Genomic DNA, 18958 nt, shown 5'->3' on the forward strand with positions numbered 1-18958 from the left:
GCCCGACCAGCCCGGACAGCCCGACCACCACATTCGACCTCACAGCCCAGCCAGCACGACCTCCCGTCAGCCCAAAACCGACGACCAGACGAGCCTGCCATGCACTTTAGGACAAAGTCGGCAAGGATGGGGCAATTCAAGACCCCTGATAAAGCCCCTATGCCCCAAATAAGCTGGCGCGGGTAATAGCCCGGACGAGAGCCAGCACAAAACATGCGGTGCCAATACAAATCGAAACTGCAGGTTAGCGCATTGAGACTCTCGAGGTCGAACTCACCCTCAGACGAAACGCGAAAGAAACAAATAGGAGTATACAGGCCACCAGCATAGTAGGAGTGAATACGCCGAAGAAAAGCGATTGAGAAGAGTGCAGCCGTCGAATGGCAACCGAGGTATCGTATTATGTCGCAGGTATATCATATTTTTGGAGTTTTTGACGTTTTCTTGAATTTGAATTTCCCGAAACTTCCACCGTCGCGTCACCCACCTGTACCCCTCTACTCCCGCCATCGGTAGTCCTCGAAGGCAGGCTGAGGAACCTGAGTTGCAACCGCAACAGGAGGACGGACGCTATTGATCTGCCGAGAGTGTAGCACGTTACGGTTCAACATCAGCATGAACGCATGAAAGTTCCGGTGTTCTTCAGACTACATGTCAGTTTCCGGCTTTGAATGTGGAACTCACGCTCTTGCTCTCCCACAGGGTGATCGGGCCGCGAAACACGGCCGAGTACCAGGTGCAGTCTAGGTCGCTGGTGCGGGACACCTGAGCTTCACAGTCCTCGTACGTGTCGATGACGTAGTTGTCAAAGTCCCAGGCTTCCGAGCGCTGCGTGTTAGCTAACCTTGGTGCACGCTTCTGAGCTACTCACCCTGACGGTTTTCATGTTGCGGAACTCGACGCGCACAACGAATGTGCGGTCATCCTTTTGACCGCTGATGTAGAGCGTGCTGGATGCATAATCAATGGTCATCCAGGAGTTGCTCGCGCTCTTGGGTTACACCATGCGAAGATGACCACGCATGGCTCCGGTCCAGACTTGGGACTGGACAAGTGGCAGTCCTCCTTCCGGCTCAAGGCCTGGAAGAGCAGCCGGGCGGACCTGTGGCGGGGGTTGGACAAACGGCTGAAGCGTCTGAGGCGTCTGAGGCGTCTGAGGCATGAGGTTCGCTTCAGTAGAGATCTGCAAGGATCGGAGGTTCGAAGGAGGCTGACTCTGGCCCTGATGAGGCCAGGAAGGAGGCCAGAGACGACGTTGAGAGTAACCCTGCCCTTGGGATTGCGGCATAGCCTGAGGCACCGGTGCACGCTGGTTATGTTGGGGCGCGACCCTTGAGATTCCCAAAGCGAGCGGCGCCTGGAGTTCCGCACGTGCTCTCTTGTTACCAAGCTTGGGCTCGACGGGCTCAGACCCGTTCTGCTCGAATGAGCCGGGGGTTGGGACGGCTAAGTGGGAGGCAACCGGGGTCGATGGACGGGAAGCCAATGGACGAAGACGGCGTCGGGCAGTGTTCGGTCGGCCGTCGTCGCTGTGCGTGGATTGAAGGTTGTCAACAGCGGGTGATTGAAGCTGGTGGTTTCGGGACCGACCCTGTCCATGCGAAGAGGAGGCGAATGACTGTGTAGTTGGCTCATTGAGCTGAGTGGAGGCAGCTACAAGACCGGCGTGCGTAGCACCTGCGGAAATGGCAGCAGACTGAGACGCGGCAGATTGAGCTTCAGTGGACACCGCTGTGGACTGGGAAGAACAGGCGATTGGACTAGAACCTGCTCCACCATTAACAACCGCCACATGGGAATGCTTGTCCTGGGTGACAGGGTTCTCATCCGCGTGTGTGGGATAGGCGGACCCGTTCAAGGTGGAGCCAGCGTCGAAAGAAGCTCCTGTTGGAGGCTGATTGGTGATTGGGGCATTACCGTTGGGCCCCGATGTGTTGGGCGGTTCCGTCAAGTACGATTCGACGTTGACATCGGGGATGGTCGCGTCGTCGTCGGTTTCCCCGTGATCAGACTTAGACGAGTGAGGGTTTGCGTTCGAGGACTGAGAACCGGGAGTCGGGACACCGTTGCGCTCCCTCTCCGCAACCTCGCCAACAGCGGCGGTGAGACCGCGCTCAGAGCTGCCGACCAAGTTACCGAAGGCTGGGCCACCAATTCGAGTGGCATGGTACTGGAACCCGCGAGGGTCTGAGAGCCACTTTGGATGGACGGATGCAAAGGGCACAGGCAGGAGACCCAGATCGTAGGCGATATCTTGCGTGGAGCTGAGGCTTTGAAAGCGGCTCTGCAAGGCGGCTGCATGAGTGACGAAGTTCTGCGCTGCTGCGCGGGGTCCAGCCGGAGCGGATGCAAGCACGACCTGAAGAGCAGGAAGGTTGATGGCTGGCGGTGGCTGAGGCTGCTGAGCCTGATGAATAGTCTGGTCGAGCTGAGCCGCCAAGTCCAGGACTGTAACGTTCTGAGCTGCAGCCATGACTTCCAGCTCAGCCATCCTGGCGTGGATGGCCTCGATGTGGGACGCATAGTCTCTCCCCTCTGCATCGATGCCTTCCGAAGGAGGCAACGGGGGAGGGTTCGACATCAGGAGCTACCATCAGCGCTGAACACAACGGAGTGGCGCCCGTATCACTTACCTTAGGCCTTCTGCGGTAGACTCAGGCTGTAGGTGCCAAAGGGAACCAAGGAGAAGTGAGGAGGGGTTGAGGAAGGAAGTGGTGACGATGAGGAGGTTGGGAGGAAGAAAGATGCGAAGAAGAGGATGCAGTCGCTAGAGAGGAGTGGACAGGAAGAGGACACACTGGCCACGACACGCCTGTCCACCGGAGTCCGTCAACTTCGTTACCTCGTTTGCACCGTCGCATCCACCGCCCGAGAGACTTCCTTCCGTGGCCTGATGGACAGGTTGAGCACACAGCTGCATGCGTCTTGGCATCGCCGAGACTGCCATTCTACACCATGGCACACCTGAGCTCCTCTGCTCTGCTACGCCCCTTCAGCTAGTGGCTAGACTTGTGTGTGCCCGTCAGGATCTCGCTAGGAGAATGTCGCACGAGGCGCGTCCATCAAAGACATGGTATCGTGCGTGACCTCCATCAGTCCAGTTTACCACTCAGTGGCCCACAGCTCAGCGGTGTTGCACAGGGCAGACGATAAGGGTGGTCAGCAACTAGATAATAACTCTGCTGATCAGCGCGCCATTGTTCTAGAACGCGGTGCAGGGACTGGTTCGTTGGAATCGTCGTCTTTCTTTGTTCCATCAACGCCAGGTCGCTTAGTCGCGTCTCGCAACCTTGCCCCTCTTTGCTCTACGGCCGGATGCGATTGCACACCCCCGTGAGTGCAAGGATCGGACCCGTAGAGCCCGTCAAACAGCTCAATCACACCTCTGTTCAACTCGTGGCATCTGTCTCAGAACGCACGGCCCTCTCACAATAACCACGACTGTCTCACCTTGATTGGAGCGTGACAGCAATCAGAGAGCAGGCCTCGGCCCGGGCGCAGGAGCGGCTTCTTCCAAGTCTCCTCGTCTTTGGGGCCCTTGCCTGTGGAGCACGGGAAGGCGCTCACGTATGAGAGCATGCCCGAGGCACCGCGCTGTCGGCCTAGATCTCCGCTCTGGGGCCCGGGGCCGCGAGGACGCTGTGTTGCTTCTGAGACACGTTCCTGCTCGCCCCATCTGTGTAGTGACCCGCACCACTTGGAACCTCCTGGATCCTTTACTCTTGGGTGTGCAGAGGTGAATCTCAGGTACAAGAGCTGCGCCGCCGACCTCCGCGACCTTTCTTCTTGTTCACCACTCCCCTCCACCTGATCTGGACGGCGTCACACACCAACAACTTACATTCACCTATCCCAGCGTCCTCCGGGATCCTCTCTCGACGGGGACAATTATCGGGTAAGCTTCATGACGTTGTCGTGGTAGCTGGTGCTCAGTGCCGCCAATGCATAGCCAATGCATATGTCGATACGCAGGTTGAGAAGCTTCTCCAGCCCTGCTTAGCTCCAGCTGAAACGCAGTCATCCCCCAGTCCATCATCGTGTTCGACCTGCATCAAGATGGCTGCCGCCCCTTTCCCGAACCCAAATAGCGAAGATGAGCAGCTTATCGCATGCGGAATTTGACCTCCAGGCCCCTCGAGTGTAGACAGGGTGAGCTGAGGTACCATCCAGCTCAAGCTCACTCCCAGCACGAAGGCTGAACCTGCTTGCAGGTAGGCCTAGAGTTACAGAGAAACGCCAGCTGGATACAGTATAAGACCCGTGTAGCTGCGTCAAATCGGAGTGCCCCAGTCAGCATTCTGATGTGATGACCTTATCACGGATCAGCAGTCTCAGATTTCTTGGGCCCGGCTCAGACTCTCCTGCTGACAAATAGTGTACGTGTGGAGTGAGCGGACGCAGATTTGATCCCGTCGCTACACTCGGCAGCGAGTCCACCGGCACCGCGATGTTAGCGGTCAAGTCATGTTGTATTTACCTTATGCATGATCCAAATCCCTAATTAATAGTACGGTTCAATAGTAAGCACGATGCACATTGACACAGGGCGGGATATGATACTCTGCAGAGGTGTCGCATGTACATACGTTCGCTGTCGCATCTCCATGCAAGCATACGAGCATCGAATGTGGCGTGAGACGAGGTTCGCAGTTGTTGTTTGGTTCTATCGCTTATGGGGCACTTAATACTTAGGGAGACTGAAGGTGTTGCTGCGTGGACATGCTTGGGCTTGGCTTGGCTGCAGAATGGTATATCCTCATCATTATTGACTGGAGATTTGCTATTGGGGGCTAATTGCTAACTTGCTATTGATGTCTCACTGCACGCATGCGGCGAGCGCAGCTTTCGAGGGCTTCAGGAACTTGCGCGAGTTGCTTGGAGCACGCGAGGGCATCGCAATGGGGGTTGGGGGTGGTGTAAGGAATGACAGATGAGGTTGGGTTTGGGGGGGTTTATGTTCTATGATTTGACGGAGACTAAAAACTTATCGGACTTGGGGTCGTGAAGAGTCGTGCGCGTCATTTTGCTGGCTGGTGACGGCGCGATGGGTTCGTTACGAATGGGGGTGTTGAAAGGAAGAAACAAAAGAACCACGGAATTGAGACAAGAAACTAAGATTGGACAGGGAGGCGCGAGCTTAACAGAACATGACGTATAGACGGCCGAGGAAGCCCTTGGGGACCTCTTCGTCGTCAACACACTCTGCCCTGTGACGCGCGCCGGTGTGGAGGTCGACCTCGTCGAGGGGAAGGATCTTGGACCGAGTCCAGAGCTTGCGGCCGATGTAAAAAGCAGGCAGGACAGGGAGGGGGAGGTAGTTCGTGACGAACTTGGCGGCGTCAAAGTGCTTGACGTCCATGAAGACGGCCCAGCCGGAGAAGAAGGCGATGCAGGAGATGAACACGAGGGCGATCCAGGCGCCTCCGCGGGCGAAGGACGAGCGGAAGGGGAACACGTCACGGTCGATACCCTGGTAGTCGACGGCCTGGCGGAAACGGAGGTAGGTGATGCAGATGACGATGTAGATCATCAGACCCCAGACGGAGGTGAGGGAGAGGAACCAGCCGAAGACGCGGTACGCATCGGTCGAGCAGACCATGTACGCGAGGGCGCCGAAGATTCCAGTGAAGAGCGTCGACACGATAGGAGCGCCCTGCGAGGAGGTATACAGGAAGATCTTGGGGAGATAGCCCTGGTGGGCAAGCGAGAAGAAGGAACGCGAACCGATGTAAACGTCGGCGTTGGCGGCCGACCAGGCGGCCGAGATGATACACGCGTTGATGATGTGGGGAAGCACCTTGATACCGGCCGACTCGATGGCGATGACGAAGGGCGAGGCGTGGGCATCGTGCGAAGAGCCGAGATGAGGGTGGGTGCTGGGGATGTTGAGACCGATGACAAAAGTGCCGAGCACGTAGAAGAGGACGATACGGATGTAGACCTGCTTGATGGCGCGGGGAATGGCACGGGTGGGGTTGTGCGACTCGGCAGCCGCGACGGCGACAATCTCAGAACCGAAGTACGAGAACGAGGCAGTCGTCAGGACGGACCAGAAACCCAGGAAGTTCTTGAGCGAGCCCTTGAGACCGAGGTACTCGGGGGCGAACGCTCCGGGGTCCTTCCAGTAACGGAAGCCGATGTACTCTCCGTCAGGACCGGCACCGCAGTTGATGCAGATACCACAGATAATGAGACCGATAATGGTAAGAACCTTGATCGACGAGAAGATGAACTCGGACTCGCCGTACACCTTGGCCGGGAAGAGGTTAAGGGTGACGACAGTGATCCAGGCGATCGTGATCCACACCGCGTTGCTAACCTGCGTCGCCGGAACCCAGTAGTTGAACAGGACAGCCACGGCCGAGAGCTCAGACGCGAAGACGAGAATCCACTGAATGGCGTACGCCCAGTTGACGGCGAAGGCAAGCGAGGGGTCGACGAAGCGACCAGCGTACATGAGGTGTCCACCAGTCAGGGGCATGTACGCCGCCATCTCACCGAGACCTTGCATGACACTGGGGTCAGTAAGACCTCTGAATTGGGATCGTCCGCGCTTCCCCGTCGGCGCTTAGCATCGCCGCCGTGGGGATGGAGTGACCTTCCGCTCCCCATGCATAACGCGCCCTGACACTTACCAGATCAGCACACCACCGAAGATGGCGAAACCCATCAGCAGACCGAGCGGGCCACCGGTTCGCAGCGACTCGCCAGAACCTGCTCGTCAGCAACTTGCACGCGCGCAACCGAAACGCCAAGTGGAGGCGCATCAGCACAGATCAGGCGCCACCCGCCGCCGCCACCAGGTCCACACGTCCACCCCTCGCCCACTCCCACCCAGGCTCGGTTCCACCTGCAGATTCAGGCGCGTCGAACCCAACACAGGGTAATGTTGGCGCTGCGACATGAGGGGGCGGCTGCTAAGGGGAAAGACTGAGAGGTCCCAGCGTCCATGTCGTTGTCTTCGACAAGTCCCGGGCCAGCACTCAAAGACACCCAGGACCCGAGATCCATGGCTGAGGCAGGTGGCGCGTCAGGCGGCATCCTCAGACGCGACGACTAGGGTCCACGGAATGTCGCCTGAATGACTGAATGCTGAATGTCTGAAGCCGAACTATGCAAAGTTCGGCCACAAGTCGCAACATTGCGCGATAGAGATAGCGAGGACATATACGCACCAAGGAAAAGACCTGTACCGATGATACCACCGATAGACAGAAGCTATGCTGTCAGCGCTGCTCATGCATGAAGTCAGCTCCGAATACGTACCGAGATGTGTCTTCCCTTAAGCTGTCTTCGGAGACCGTTGCCCTCCTCCTCGTTCTCCTCAACGTAGTCCTCCTGGTAGTAGTCGTGGTCGTTGTAGTCCTCCGAGCCAGACTTGACAACAACGCCCCGGAAGTCGGACGAGAAGTCGAGCGGCTTCTCGCCCATTGGCGGCGGCGAGCCGGCCCCAAGGCCATGCTGTATGGGCTCCATGCTGATGGATTGCCCGCCGGAGTAGTGGGAGAAGCGCGAAATGGTGACGAATGTGGTAGCCTAGCGGGTCAAAACCGCCGGGCTGAAGATTAGGAAGAGGAGAGGGGGTCGGTGCAGCGGCTGGCGTACGGCCGAACGGCGATCGGATTCACAGGAGCCGGTTAGATAGTGGTGCTATGCAGGATGCAGTGGTTAGGCTCGGGGACCGCTGTTGGTCGGCTGGTCGATGTCGGTGGTCGAGGGTCGGCGGTCGCTGATGGCGGATCGGCGTGTCTCGGTCGCTAAGGTCCGTCTAAGGTCCAGCCTTGTCGAGCTGGTTGATGGATATGATTATCGAAGAATGGGGAGGGGAGAAGAAGCGAGCAATACGCGGGCGTCTAGTCTTTATAGAGGTGTTCGTGCGTTGGGTATCCTGTCGCTCGCAAGCGGGCCTGCGGCGTACAACGGCAGCGATCTCAGCTCGGGGCTGGAAAGGGGTGCGGAATGCGAGCTGTCTGTACGCCTGTTACGCCTGCAAGGTCGTGCAGTCCTATTCTTGGCTGGCTGGCTGCAGGGAACGGTCAGCGGGCGAGTGAACCCATCGCTCAGGCCTTCATCTCAGCGGACGAACGCAGGACGGCGTCTTCGGCCCGCATCACTGCACCTGCTATCTTGCATCTGTGACGGCAGGCCATGAGCCCAAGGTCAGGTAACCGATGTGCTGATGCGTGATTCCTCATGCTCCGGCCAGTCAGCGCGCGTCAGCGGCAGCCTGTGGTCCTTCTTCCAGGCACAGAGGTGCCAGTACCCAAAGCGGGCGTTTGGGAAGGCGGCCGGCGGCAGGAAGAGGGCCACAGGCGGGCCCAGAGCAATGGGAGGCTCGTGCCTCCTTTACGTGTGTTCGACCAATAAGTGCCCGAAAGTGCATCAGGCTGTCTCGTGCTGTGTCACATCAGGCATGCAATATTGCGAAAGGGGTAATGTCATTAAGCAGCCCGCAGCGATAGTGGGCCGCTCTCTCTCTCTCCTTGCTCACCCTTGGCTCCTGTCCTTGGGCCTGGGGCAAAAAGTTAGACGGCCTCTTTCTGGTCACTAGCCGGTCGCTGGCGCTGTCGTTGGCTCGTTGGCTGGCTCGCTGGGCGCTGGCGCAAGTGCCCAAGTGCCCCGAACAAAGCCACTCCCTGAGCGGGGCTCAGCACAGACGTTATCAGAGTGTGGCTTGTGGTTGGCGTTTGGCGTCTCCCCAGTGTTCATCAGAAGGTATCCCTAAGCCACCCCTTCCCTCTTCCTTCTGCTCTGCTGTGCCGCGCGTGGATGCACCGTTATGAACGATAGGCGGAACGGGCAGTACGGGCAGCGAGAGTGTTCGATAAGTTCTGCGCGAAGGTACGCTGGACAGGGTTGGATTCATGTGGTGAAAACAAGGCACCGGCCACCAGCCAATGTGACTGAATGGCCGCAGAACCTCGACGCGTGTCGCAGCTGTCGCAACTGGGAAAAAGCTTCAAGACGAAACCCAGGTGGCGGCGAATTGGCCGAGAGTAGTAGCGGAGATATGCCCGTCCGACGGGCGATAGCCGTAGTTCATGAAACTTGTGCACCCAGCAAGCAATACAACGAGGCTGGTCGTGAGAGCAAGGTGGCTCGCGAAGTGGGCACTGCGTATAGCGTACGGCGAGCGCAAGAATGCAAGAGATCCATAGCCGTGCCAAGACGACAGTGCCCATCCAGCCCGCGGTGCCCACAGCCCGGCGCCTCGATGATAAGAAGCAGGTCTGCGATCGGGAACCCCACTACGACACATACCGCGCGTACCACCTTTGTCCCGCGTAGTCACCGGCCGAGTACAACAACTTCGCTGTCCAATAGCGCATCGTGGCCACGTCCGAGCATCCGACTGAGGTATGCACGCAAAGGCAGGGAAAAACATGCTCAAAAATGTCGAGAAAGGAGGGGAGCTGAGGAGAGCAGCTCAAAGGTGGTAAGGAGTCAGGTACGAGGGGCGCCGCACGGACCGCGGGGCTCGGGGTGGGGTGTCCATACGGCGAGCTCCTGGCGCATCGATTGGCCCTCGCTCGGCTCAGGATGCAGGATGTGTCTACCCCTTCTTCATGACCCTCGTCGCCTAGCTCCTGCATAACTCCCTATGTACTTCCCAGCACAGCGCAGCAGCGTAGTGAGCGTCTGCTGTCGCCTGCTGAGCGCTGCATGCATGCAGAGTTGGCCTAAGGGACCATATGCATTACCGTCCAGGAGACTGCGTGCCCGCGAGCTCGGACCGCGCTTCCGTAACCGCTCTCTTAAGTGTATCCAAATGTGCCCGTTTCTCCTAATCAATCGAGAGTTTGCAGGCTGCTTACGTGGGACGAAAGCCGGGTGAGCCGAGAGAGCCGGGGACAGACCGGGCCGGAGTCGTTCTGGTGGAGCACAAAGAGCGTAGTGAGGATCAGCAGATCGCCGAAGAAGTGACGGCCCGGCGGCGCTGCGGCGCCGCCCAGCCTGAACTGGCTGAGTTGTATGGGACGCGAGCTAGCATGTGCTAGCGATGTGCGAAGAGATGTGCGAAGAGAATGTGCGACAAAGGCTGACTCCTTGTATCCCCTGGTAAGCCGGCGCCACGACGAACCGACGAGCGCTGGTGTGCCGTAGTGCAGGTTAGTGCAGGTGTCTGGTCTGTATGGATAGGTTGAGTGGCCGGAAGTCGCACGAGGGGACATTCTCGGCGCTCGGCACCAGATTCGTGGCGTTGACCAGTGTCTCAAACCATTCAGGCTGTGGGGTGCTCAGGTTGCTGGCGGCGCCGGACGCCCCGTCGCCCGGTGTCCTGGTGGCCCGGTGGCCCAGTGGCAGGCATGACAGGTGGGGGCGAGGCGCAGGCATGGGCGTGGGGCATGATAGCATGCCAGACGAAGCTATTGTTCTTCCAGGCTTGGAATCAGGCTTGGAATCCGGCTTGCGAATCCTTGGAACCGGGCTAGATCATTGTTGAGTGGGGCGAGAGATTAGATGGGCTGGGGGTTGGGGGTTGGAACGAGGCGTTTTTCGCTAAAGTCTCGCATAGCTCGTCGCACGTCGCGCGTCGCAAATCTTTCCACCCCTTGGTTCGTACACATGAGCAAGTGTCCATCGCACACGACACTTTGGCGCAAGTAGAGCACATGGCGCCGGCTCACTGCAGCTCGACCGTCAGCTTGCCCGCTAGCGTGGCCCAGAAGAAGATAGAGCAGGTTGCGTGATGGGCAGGTATCGTGCGCTGCTGCGGACAACAGTTGGGTGAGGCATGTGAGCGACGCCGGTTGGTTAGGTCAGGCATCGTCGGCCGCCTATCATGACTGTCTGAGCTCAGCAGATTCGGCGCCGTGGGGCGAGCTACCCTATATCCTCCGGCCCTTACAGAGACAGCCATACCGGACTGACAGTCAAGCGATGGGGCATGCCGCCGGTGCAGTACGGGAGAGATCTAGAGCGATGTCAAGACAGTCAGGCCGAAAATGGACCGAGGGGAGGTTAGGCCGTACGGGCATGTCCGCTCATTCTCCCGCGACGGCCGGGGTAGCTGTGGCTGTTCATGCAGTCCAGTGTATACGGGCCGACGTTGACGGGCTCATTCGACGGCCTCCTGGGTTGGTCCTGGTGTATCCGTTCGTACATCCGTATCGGCCGGTGTTGGCGTACTCATCTGTGGTACGTACTGGCTCGTCGGCGTCGCCGGGACGGGCTGATTCGAGGGCTCTCTCACACCCTCGCTCCGTCGCTAACTGCCACGACAATACCGCTGCCTTCAGCTCGGTCCTTGCATTCCTGCTGGCTGCTGTCTGTTGTGAGCAAAGATCGACCCCCGTCGCACCTCGATAGGCTTTCCGACTACAGCGGCGTCACCGTGCGCTGGCCGTCCTGGCCTGTATTGATACCTTTACGTTCTCCCCTTCCTGCTGTGTGGTGCTACAACTAATCCATAACAACCAGTGGTGGTACAACCCTTCCTTCTCGACTAGGTCTATGGTCAGTTTTGGTGGAGAGGTTCGACTGCCGCCGTGGGCGCGCGCTTTGTCGGCACACCTGAAAGACCCGGCCGACTTGACCTACAGCTGTCGACCTAAAGCTCGTGACCGACGAATCCCCGCATACAGCTCCACGTTTAGCGGTGCGCGGCCTGCAGTAACTGCCGCAACGAGCTGCGGGTATGGTTTGCCCACGGCCACACATACGCGATCTCCTCCATGACTCTCTGGAGGTACGCTAGGTCAATGAAAGCCTTCGCCTTATCCTCGTCGCTGACTGTGGGAAGGCCCGACGCCTGGAGAACAAGCATAGTCCCGCATACGTAGAGAATGCTGATGTCAGCTAACGGGATCAGTCCCTTAGCATGCCGCAAGCTCAGACTCGGAAAGAGGTGCGGCAGAGGGTTGCCCGCCGACGCAGTCCAGGATAGCACTCTAGGAGGCTCGTTCACAATCTGGCCGAGCTCGTCCCCTCTTCGTATTCGCCGCCGCGATCCCACTCCTTGCCTCGCTTCGGATCTCGCTACGCTCGGTCCTGTCGTACTCACTGCTGCCAGCTCATCGGGGCACACGTGATGTTCCCATACGTGCGCTCGATGTACTTGCTCTGTTCCACGACATCTGCCGCGCACGAGAGGCACTCCTTGAGCGCCTGTGTGTGGATCGATGTCGAGTGCGCGATCTCGATGATGTACGGCCGGAACAGGATGATGACGTACGTTGCGAACATGCCGTGATTCGTGACCAGCGCGGGGTGCAGCTTGTGACCCTCGCGCGGCGGCCAGCGCTGGTTCTCGGGCAGGTCCTTGCGCCTGCGCGTCAGCTACACTAGGAAGGAGATTGAGCTGCTACGCCGCCCTTTGACAGCGTTTCACTCACCAAGCGTCAAGACCTTTCCATACCCGCCGCACTCGCTCTACACGCTGTTCCAGAGGTGCCCGCAACGTGTGGTTGCAGTGGAGCGCTTGCAGACCAAGGTCACTGAGCGCAACATGGTAGTGGAACATCTCGGAGATGTCGCGCTCGACAGGATCGAAGAGGTCTTTGCGGATGAAGGGCAGGCGCTGGTCAGCCTGATCGCGGAGCGGTAGGGGATCCTGCCCCACATATGTTGCGTACCAGCAGGCTGGACGTTAGCTCGAGCACTCGACGATCTGCAGCTTCCAGGAGAACGCTCGATTCCTCCACTTACACAGATTTGTCGCTGCACCGTACACATCTCTCCGTGCAATGTCTAGCTCCGAGTCAACACCCAGACCGAGCTCGGCGAGCTGCTGGTCGCAACGGCGGTGTAGTCTCCAGTCTTGTGCGAGGTTCATAGCCATCGCTGTCGTTAGCTTCCAAGAGAGCATTGCTTCAGCTTACAGTAGAGACTCGAGGCAACAGGTGAACTCGAGTGCGCCGTCCATCCTGACACGTTGTCCTCGGCACTCTCGCCCTGCATACCGGTGTAGTAGATGCTAAGCGTAACCAGCGCGAAGATGGTGCTGAGGCGAGGATCGGCGACCTCGTCCCAGAGTCGCTCGAGCGCCTTCTGCGCGAAGGCGTTCCCCCTTGCGCCGACGTTCTCCTGCGCATAGTACATCCCCACAGCAGGATCCTTGAAGTATCGCCACCCGACAGCCAATACAGCAAGATGCGCCATCGGGGAGAAGTACCATCCACGACCCATGGGATCCTTCCCCATCTCGTCCAGGAACTTGTCCGCCACGACGTTCATACCGAAGCTCCACATGCGGTCGAAGCAGAGGTCGATGAGCCGACGGTGATGCACCGGATCGAGCGGGAAGGGGAGGTATGGCGCCAGGTAGCCCGGGCGTGACGGCGGTCGGGGTACGAGGGCCTCGAGTGCCTTCTGCCAGTCCGGCGCCAGGTAAGCCGGCGAGTAGAATGTCGCGGCGGGGTAGAGATGGAGGTTGCCAGTCTGGGACAACACGAGGCGCCCGGTGCCGAAGGGTTGACAATCCGGTCGATCTGCAAGTGACGGATCCGAGCCTCCATAGTCTCGAGGTGGGGCTGTTGTCGGCGGATGTGCCAGATTCGTGTCGACCAGCGGGGAGCCAACTGTCGCAGCGTGCGCGGCGCGGGACACGGAGACGGCCGCCGCAGCGCCGGATTGCGTTCCGTCTCCGCCTTCGGTAGTCTGCCCTGGCACAGCGTTTGCGACCTTGAGCGCATCGGCGAGCTCGGCTTCCAGCTGCCGTATGCGCATGTGCAGTGTCTGGAACTTGCGCTTCGCGCTCTTGTCTCTTTCCGGTTAGTGATCGGTGGCAAACAGAGCGGAGATGATTGGACTCACGTCATGCGCCCGTCGACGTGCGCACGGTACACGCACTGCTTCTTCGATTTGTCGCAGCCCTTGCACGTCGGCTCATCGCCTGCGTTACCGTCAGCAACTCTTCTGAGACACAGCCAGCTTGAACGCAGCGCAGGCAGTCAAGCTAGGCCCCGCTCAAAGGCACAGAGCAAGGGTAGTCGAGCTTGCTTGCCGACGGTCCGATGCGACAACTTCGTGCGCATCGCATAGACTGCGAAGCCATCACACTCACCGGAACATTTAATCTTGCGTTCGCGACATCGGTCACAGGCGCGCGACACATTCTTCCTCTTCCTCTTCGCCGCCCTCGATCCGCCACCGCCGCCCGTATCGCTCGCAACGTTGCCCGGACCGTCCTGCGTTGGTCTGTCATCGCTATCGGACGAATCTTGACCGCCGTCGAAGTCGTGCTCCTGGTCATCGCCGTCCGAACTCGAAGTGTGGGGCCGCTGCGCCACTCCACTGGAGCTGCCGTTGGCGCTGCTTGTGCTGGCGAGAGGGAGTGAGTGAGCTGGCTCAGCAAGTGCGCTCATCGTGAGCGTGTCGGTTTGCCCAGTCGAGTAGGGGGATGTGTCTGACGCGACAGCAGCAAGAAAAGCCAGAAAAGTCGTTGCCCGTCACGATCGCTTGTCTCGTCAATCGATCGCGCTAGCGGTGAGTGAGCGGCAATAACCGACGCTGGTCGGCCAACATCTCAGCGAGTGGGGACGGAGACATGATCCGCCTTCGGGTATTTCTCGGATCGGAAGTGTGCACCGAGTGCTTCAACCGTGGGAGACTCGACCGGTGCTTACGTACTGCGTGGGTGGTGGGGTTTAAGCAGGACGGTGGAGAGCCCCGCCAGCGCTCCTCCAGGCACAGGCGGAGGCGGGGGATGATGCGATCAGCGTCCACTGCAGAAAGCAGTCACGTACGACACGACGACCAGCCACCGCAAAGTAATTCTCACAACGCCAATTCTGCCACCCAAGGGGCTGCCGGGGCTGCACATCGAGCCAAGGCCAGGTCGTACCTTCGCCCGTACGTGCGCATCGGCCAGAAATGGTGCGGGTGTGACTCCCCAGGTACCCAGGGCCGCATGATCATCGATGTCACGCCCCGACCTCGTGTCATCCGCGCCTGGGCAGAGGGCTCAAAGGTCCCCGCCTACATCTTGGAAATGCACTCTTCCCACTCCTCTTCTTCTACTTCTCGTAGTCCCGACGTCGACATCGACGTCCGTCTCTGCGAAGAGGCACATCCACGCACTCCCACACCTCGCCGAAGCCGAGACCGAGATCGCCACACCGATCGAGCGGATCCAACGGCCGACACCCGGAACGACAAAGCCCGCACCTCGAAGCGCACTAAGGATCACGTTCCCACTGGCGCAGCGTCGGGCCCATCAGGATCGCACTACCCATCTCGCTCGCACCACGCACAGGCAGCACAGCCCGCGCGCGCCGAGAGCTCACGCACCGCCCGTGCTCGCACTCACACTCAAAACGCTAATCCCCGACCGTCGTTGCGAGATCCATCCTACTCGACCAAAGCGGCTGCGGCCACTCCTCAAACCCCGCGTACCGGCTACTCCCTACGTACCGGGCGACCACCGTCGCTCTCCCTCTCGCCTGGCCCCTCTCGGCGCCGCTCTCTCGACGTAGACGTCTTCTACGACCCCGTCGACCCGCACGGCCGCATCGCGCAGGCGCTCCTCAGCTCCTCTTCCTCTTCCAGCCTCGACGCCCTCGTCGTCCCGGGCACACCGCGCTCCAAGTCCTCCCGCGTCTCCTGGAACCTGAATCCCGCCGGCTCCTTGCGCACCTACAAGCCCAAGTCGAAATCGAGGCCCAGTTCAATAACGAAGATCATGAGCAAGCTGCGTACCGCACCCCCTGGTGTTGCGCCGACGCTGCACCCGAAAGTGACCGCGTACCGGCAGCAACTGGCAAAGACGAAGAACCTCATCTCCGACATCGCATTCAAGGAGGCGAACGACCGCGAGCTCCGGCTCAAGATCCACAAGGCCTTCAGCGCCGTCGAGGAGTTTGCAGTCCTCGACCCAGAGTACACGGCCGTGCTCCAGAGTCTTGAGTACGAATCCCTGAAGCACCTGTCCGAGGACCTCGAGCGCCTCCTCATCCGCTGGCATCCTGTAAGTTCCCTTGCTCCCCGACTCTGAAGAAGCTCGGAATTGGGGAGAGGGAGAGAGATCGCCATAACACTTATGAGCTAATAGACAGGACATGGCGCCCAAGCCGCCCAAGCCGCCTACGCCGCCCGAGACGCCCGATCTTAAGGAGACCGGCTCGCAACTTGGGTCGCACCCAGCCTCTGCCTCTGCTCGATCACGATCAGCCGCCAGCGAAGTGCCCGCGAAGAAGGGCTTCTTCTCCAAATTCAAGTGCACCTGAGCTGCTGGTCAGCAAATGCTGTCACGAGCAGCGCACGGCTTCGCGACGTCCGCGAGGCTCGTCGGCCCGTTGTATCTTACGCCTATCTCATCTCATCTCATCTCTCAATGTCTCCCAGCCTGTGTTCGTTATCGTTGCATCAGTACTCTATGGATAAATCTGTCTTCTACCACCCCTCCCATTCCTACCGCCGTCCCTCCAACGTGCGTGCATGTAGGAAAAGTCGTGCAAGAGTCGTGCGACTCTTCGTCTAGCGATGGTGCAAAGCACCTTGTGGGAAAATCCGCAAAGCAGCGAGCTTCATGAGGTGGAAACTGCAGGGGTTTCGCCGTGCTCGATTTTCACTGGCTGGCCCTCACGCCAAGTCCAGGGGCCAAAGGGAAAGATTACAAGTCCAGGGCCTTTGCGAGGCGCTGTAACGCCAGTACCAGCGTGGGCCTGTCGAGAGAGAATGTCACGCGCAGCCATCCAGGCTCCGGGTGGTGATAGGAGCCGCCCATGCCCTAAATGTCAGCTTGCATTCCCTACTGCTGTGAAGCGGTCCATCGATCTGGAAGAAGGACGAGAGGTCGAAGGGGGTATGTGGTGCGATGCATGAGAGGACTTCAAGGAATTGGATCGGAGACGACGGAAATGGCGATGGCGACGAGGCGAGAGCATGTAGGTGAGACAGAGGCACCACTTCGAACAGCTTGAGACATAGGACGATGGCTTGAAATGCTCGTTACAGCGTTCTCGCCGCCGTCCCTGCTGAGTCGACGAAGTCCATTGGCCCAAGGCCAGATCCACATGCTCCATGTTCCAGTGATCGTGCACACAGCGCAGCGAACACTCAGCTTTCGGAGCAGTCGATCAGAGACAGAGGCCCCGACCACTCCGCGACCCCTTCGCTTCCTGGAACGACTTCTATTCTCACCCCAGTGTCCGTTCCGACACCTTCCCCCAAGTCCACGTCCCCTCTCTCAACCCATTTGGCAGCTGTACTCACCACAAGCACTCCACACGGCACGCATTTGATGGCGATATCCTTCTCGTCCTCGAAGCTCTTGATGTTGAGCCGCTCGCGCACGTCGACCATCATGAAGTGTCCCGCGTTGCTCTGCATCGGCTTCATGCCCCTCTCCTCAAACCATCGGCGCATGAAGGCGGCCGAGTCAGCGAGCCGGCGCTGATTCTCTCCAATAAGACGCTTGAAGGCCTCATCGTCGTTCAAGAGAGCCGAGACGAGGCAGTCGGCCGGCGAAGACACCTTCATGAGGAACACGGACGCCATCATGCACCGCAGCATGAAGCGGTTGTGCGGCGAGATGACCGCGCCGAGCCGGAAGCCGTTGATGCCGAAATCCTTGCTGAACGAGTACACGATGTGCAGGCGGGATTTGTCGAAGGGCTTGCCTGTCTCCTTCTCGAAGTCGAGAGAGAGCATGCTGATGAAGGGTGGGGCGTCGGGAAGGTCTGTGTGTTAGTTTATGGCCACAATTCTTGAGCTTTTATAACGGGGACATACTCGGGTTGTCGAATACGGACAGAGCATAGATCTCGTCCGAAATCAGGTGCAGGTCGTGCCGCTCGCAAAAGGAGGCGTAAGCGAGCAGCGTTTCCTTGTCATAAGTCCTTCCGTAAGGGTTGTGCGGCGAACAGAGCATGACGGCTCTGATCTCCACTCCCTCCTCCTTGGCCGTCTGCAGTTCCTTCTCGAGATGAATGTCCACCTCGCGCGGTGTGAAGACATCCTCGAGTGGAATGGGCGCGGGCCGGATCTTGGCCCCAGACCGCGCGACCATGTTCACGTCGAAACCGTTGTAGTGCGGTCCGGCTAGGAGGACGCCCTGTCCCGGATCCAGAAGGGCTGCGATCAGCTGGTCCAAGACGCTGCTCGCTCCGGGTCCAGTGACGATGTCGTCGGGCTTCACTGGCTCGATCGGGGAGAAGTTCTCGTTCCACATCTTGGCGATCGCCTCGTTCAGCCGCCTAGAGCCGCTGGACTGTGTGCCGTACGTCAAGTCATAGGGCTGAAGGTGCTTGATAGCACCCTTGAAGTAGTCCAGGTACTCCTGCGTCAGGAGCGTGTTCTCCGCAATGCCGAGGTTGATCAGTCCATCGGGGTTCGTGTCCTTGTCATAGGCTGGTAGTCAGCCATAACTGTTGATGCCTGGACGGCAGCTCACAATTCCTGATGATCAGATCCAGCTTTTCTCCAATCTCTTGCACAGGGTTATCCTGCGCTCGCTTGCTCAGCCGGCAGCCTTTGTACGCCGCCTGCTCGTCCTCGAACAAACCCTTGACTGCCGTGTTCCGGATGGGCAGAGAGGCAGACGCAGACGGTGCGGCCGTCTTTGGAGCGGCGGCAGCGGCCTCCGAATCGCGCAGCGTCGTCCGCGCCAAGTTCTCCGAGAGCTCGTTCGTGTTCGCCCCGTTCACGGTCTTGTCGTTCGCGACCATTGTTACGAGTAGAGTTGTCAGTCACAAAGACAGAAGTCGAGTTTGGCTATGATGAATTTCAAGATCAGATACGCGCTGTCAGGTGCTGACTGACTCGGTGTTCAAGTGGATCGAGTAGATTTCGAAATGCCCGCGAGTAATCGCGTCATAGCGGTGGGCGTACCGGAGTTGTCCGGTGAATATGATCACGTGTTCTGCAACGGACCAGCCATGCGGATATCTCGAACTAGAGCCTCGTTTCATTGCGCCAGTCTCGTCCTTTCGTAGAGAGATGGAAGGGTGTGCTCTGCAGGATTGAAGGCAGACAGAGCTGGGTGGCGTTCCTGCTACAATTGCCGCATGCCCCTCAG

The 18958-nt window shown here is 59.1% G+C and overlaps 4 protein-coding genes across 4 annotated transcripts; 1 reads left to right on the forward strand and 3 right to left on the reverse strand.

Moving 5' to 3' along the window:
* Positions 1-497: 497 nt before the first annotated feature.
* Positions 498-2581, reverse strand: A1Q1_04985 (uncharacterized protein; the record flags this gene model as incomplete). The annotated part of the gene is made up of 4 exons (XM_014321792.1): positions 498-578; positions 685-828; positions 872-950; positions 1002-2581. 4 exons carry the CDS (start codon positions 2579-2581, stop codon positions 498-500), a joined length of 1884 nt encoding a protein of 627 aa, XP_014177267.1.
* Positions 2582-12000: 9419 nt separating this feature from the next.
* A1Q1_04986 (uncharacterized protein) lies at positions 12001-14306 on the reverse strand (the record flags this gene model as incomplete). The annotated part of the gene is made up of 7 exons (XM_014321793.1): positions 12001-12108; positions 12176-12284; positions 12336-12582; positions 12649-12759; positions 12822-13705; positions 13756-13834; positions 14006-14306. The coding sequence occupies 7 exons, from the start codon at positions 14304-14306 to the stop codon at positions 12001-12003; spliced, it is 1839 nt and encodes a 612-aa protein (XP_014177268.1).
* Positions 14307-14650: 344 nt separating this feature from the next.
* A1Q1_04987 (uncharacterized protein) lies at positions 14651-16166 on the forward strand (the record flags this gene model as incomplete). Its single annotated transcript, XM_014321794.1, has 2 exons — positions 14651-15907; positions 15996-16166. 2 exons carry the CDS (start codon positions 14651-14653, stop codon positions 16164-16166), a joined length of 1428 nt encoding a protein of 475 aa, XP_014177269.1.
* Positions 16167-16998: 832 nt separating this feature from the next.
* A1Q1_04988 (uncharacterized protein) lies at positions 16999-18608 on the reverse strand (the record flags this gene model as incomplete). The annotated part of the gene is made up of 3 exons (XM_014321795.1): positions 16999-17621; positions 17674-18291; positions 18335-18608. The coding sequence occupies 3 exons, from the start codon at positions 18606-18608 to the stop codon at positions 16999-17001; spliced, it is 1515 nt and encodes a 504-aa protein (XP_014177270.1).
* Positions 18609-18958: the final 350 nt, after the last annotated feature.

The sequence above is a fragment of the Trichosporon asahii genome, assembly GCF_000293215.1.
Source record: "Trichosporon asahii var. asahii CBS 2479 unplaced genomic scaffold scaffold00071, whole genome shotgun sequence".
NCBI lineage: Eukaryota > Fungi > Basidiomycota > Tremellomycetes > Trichosporonales > Trichosporonaceae > Trichosporon > Trichosporon asahii.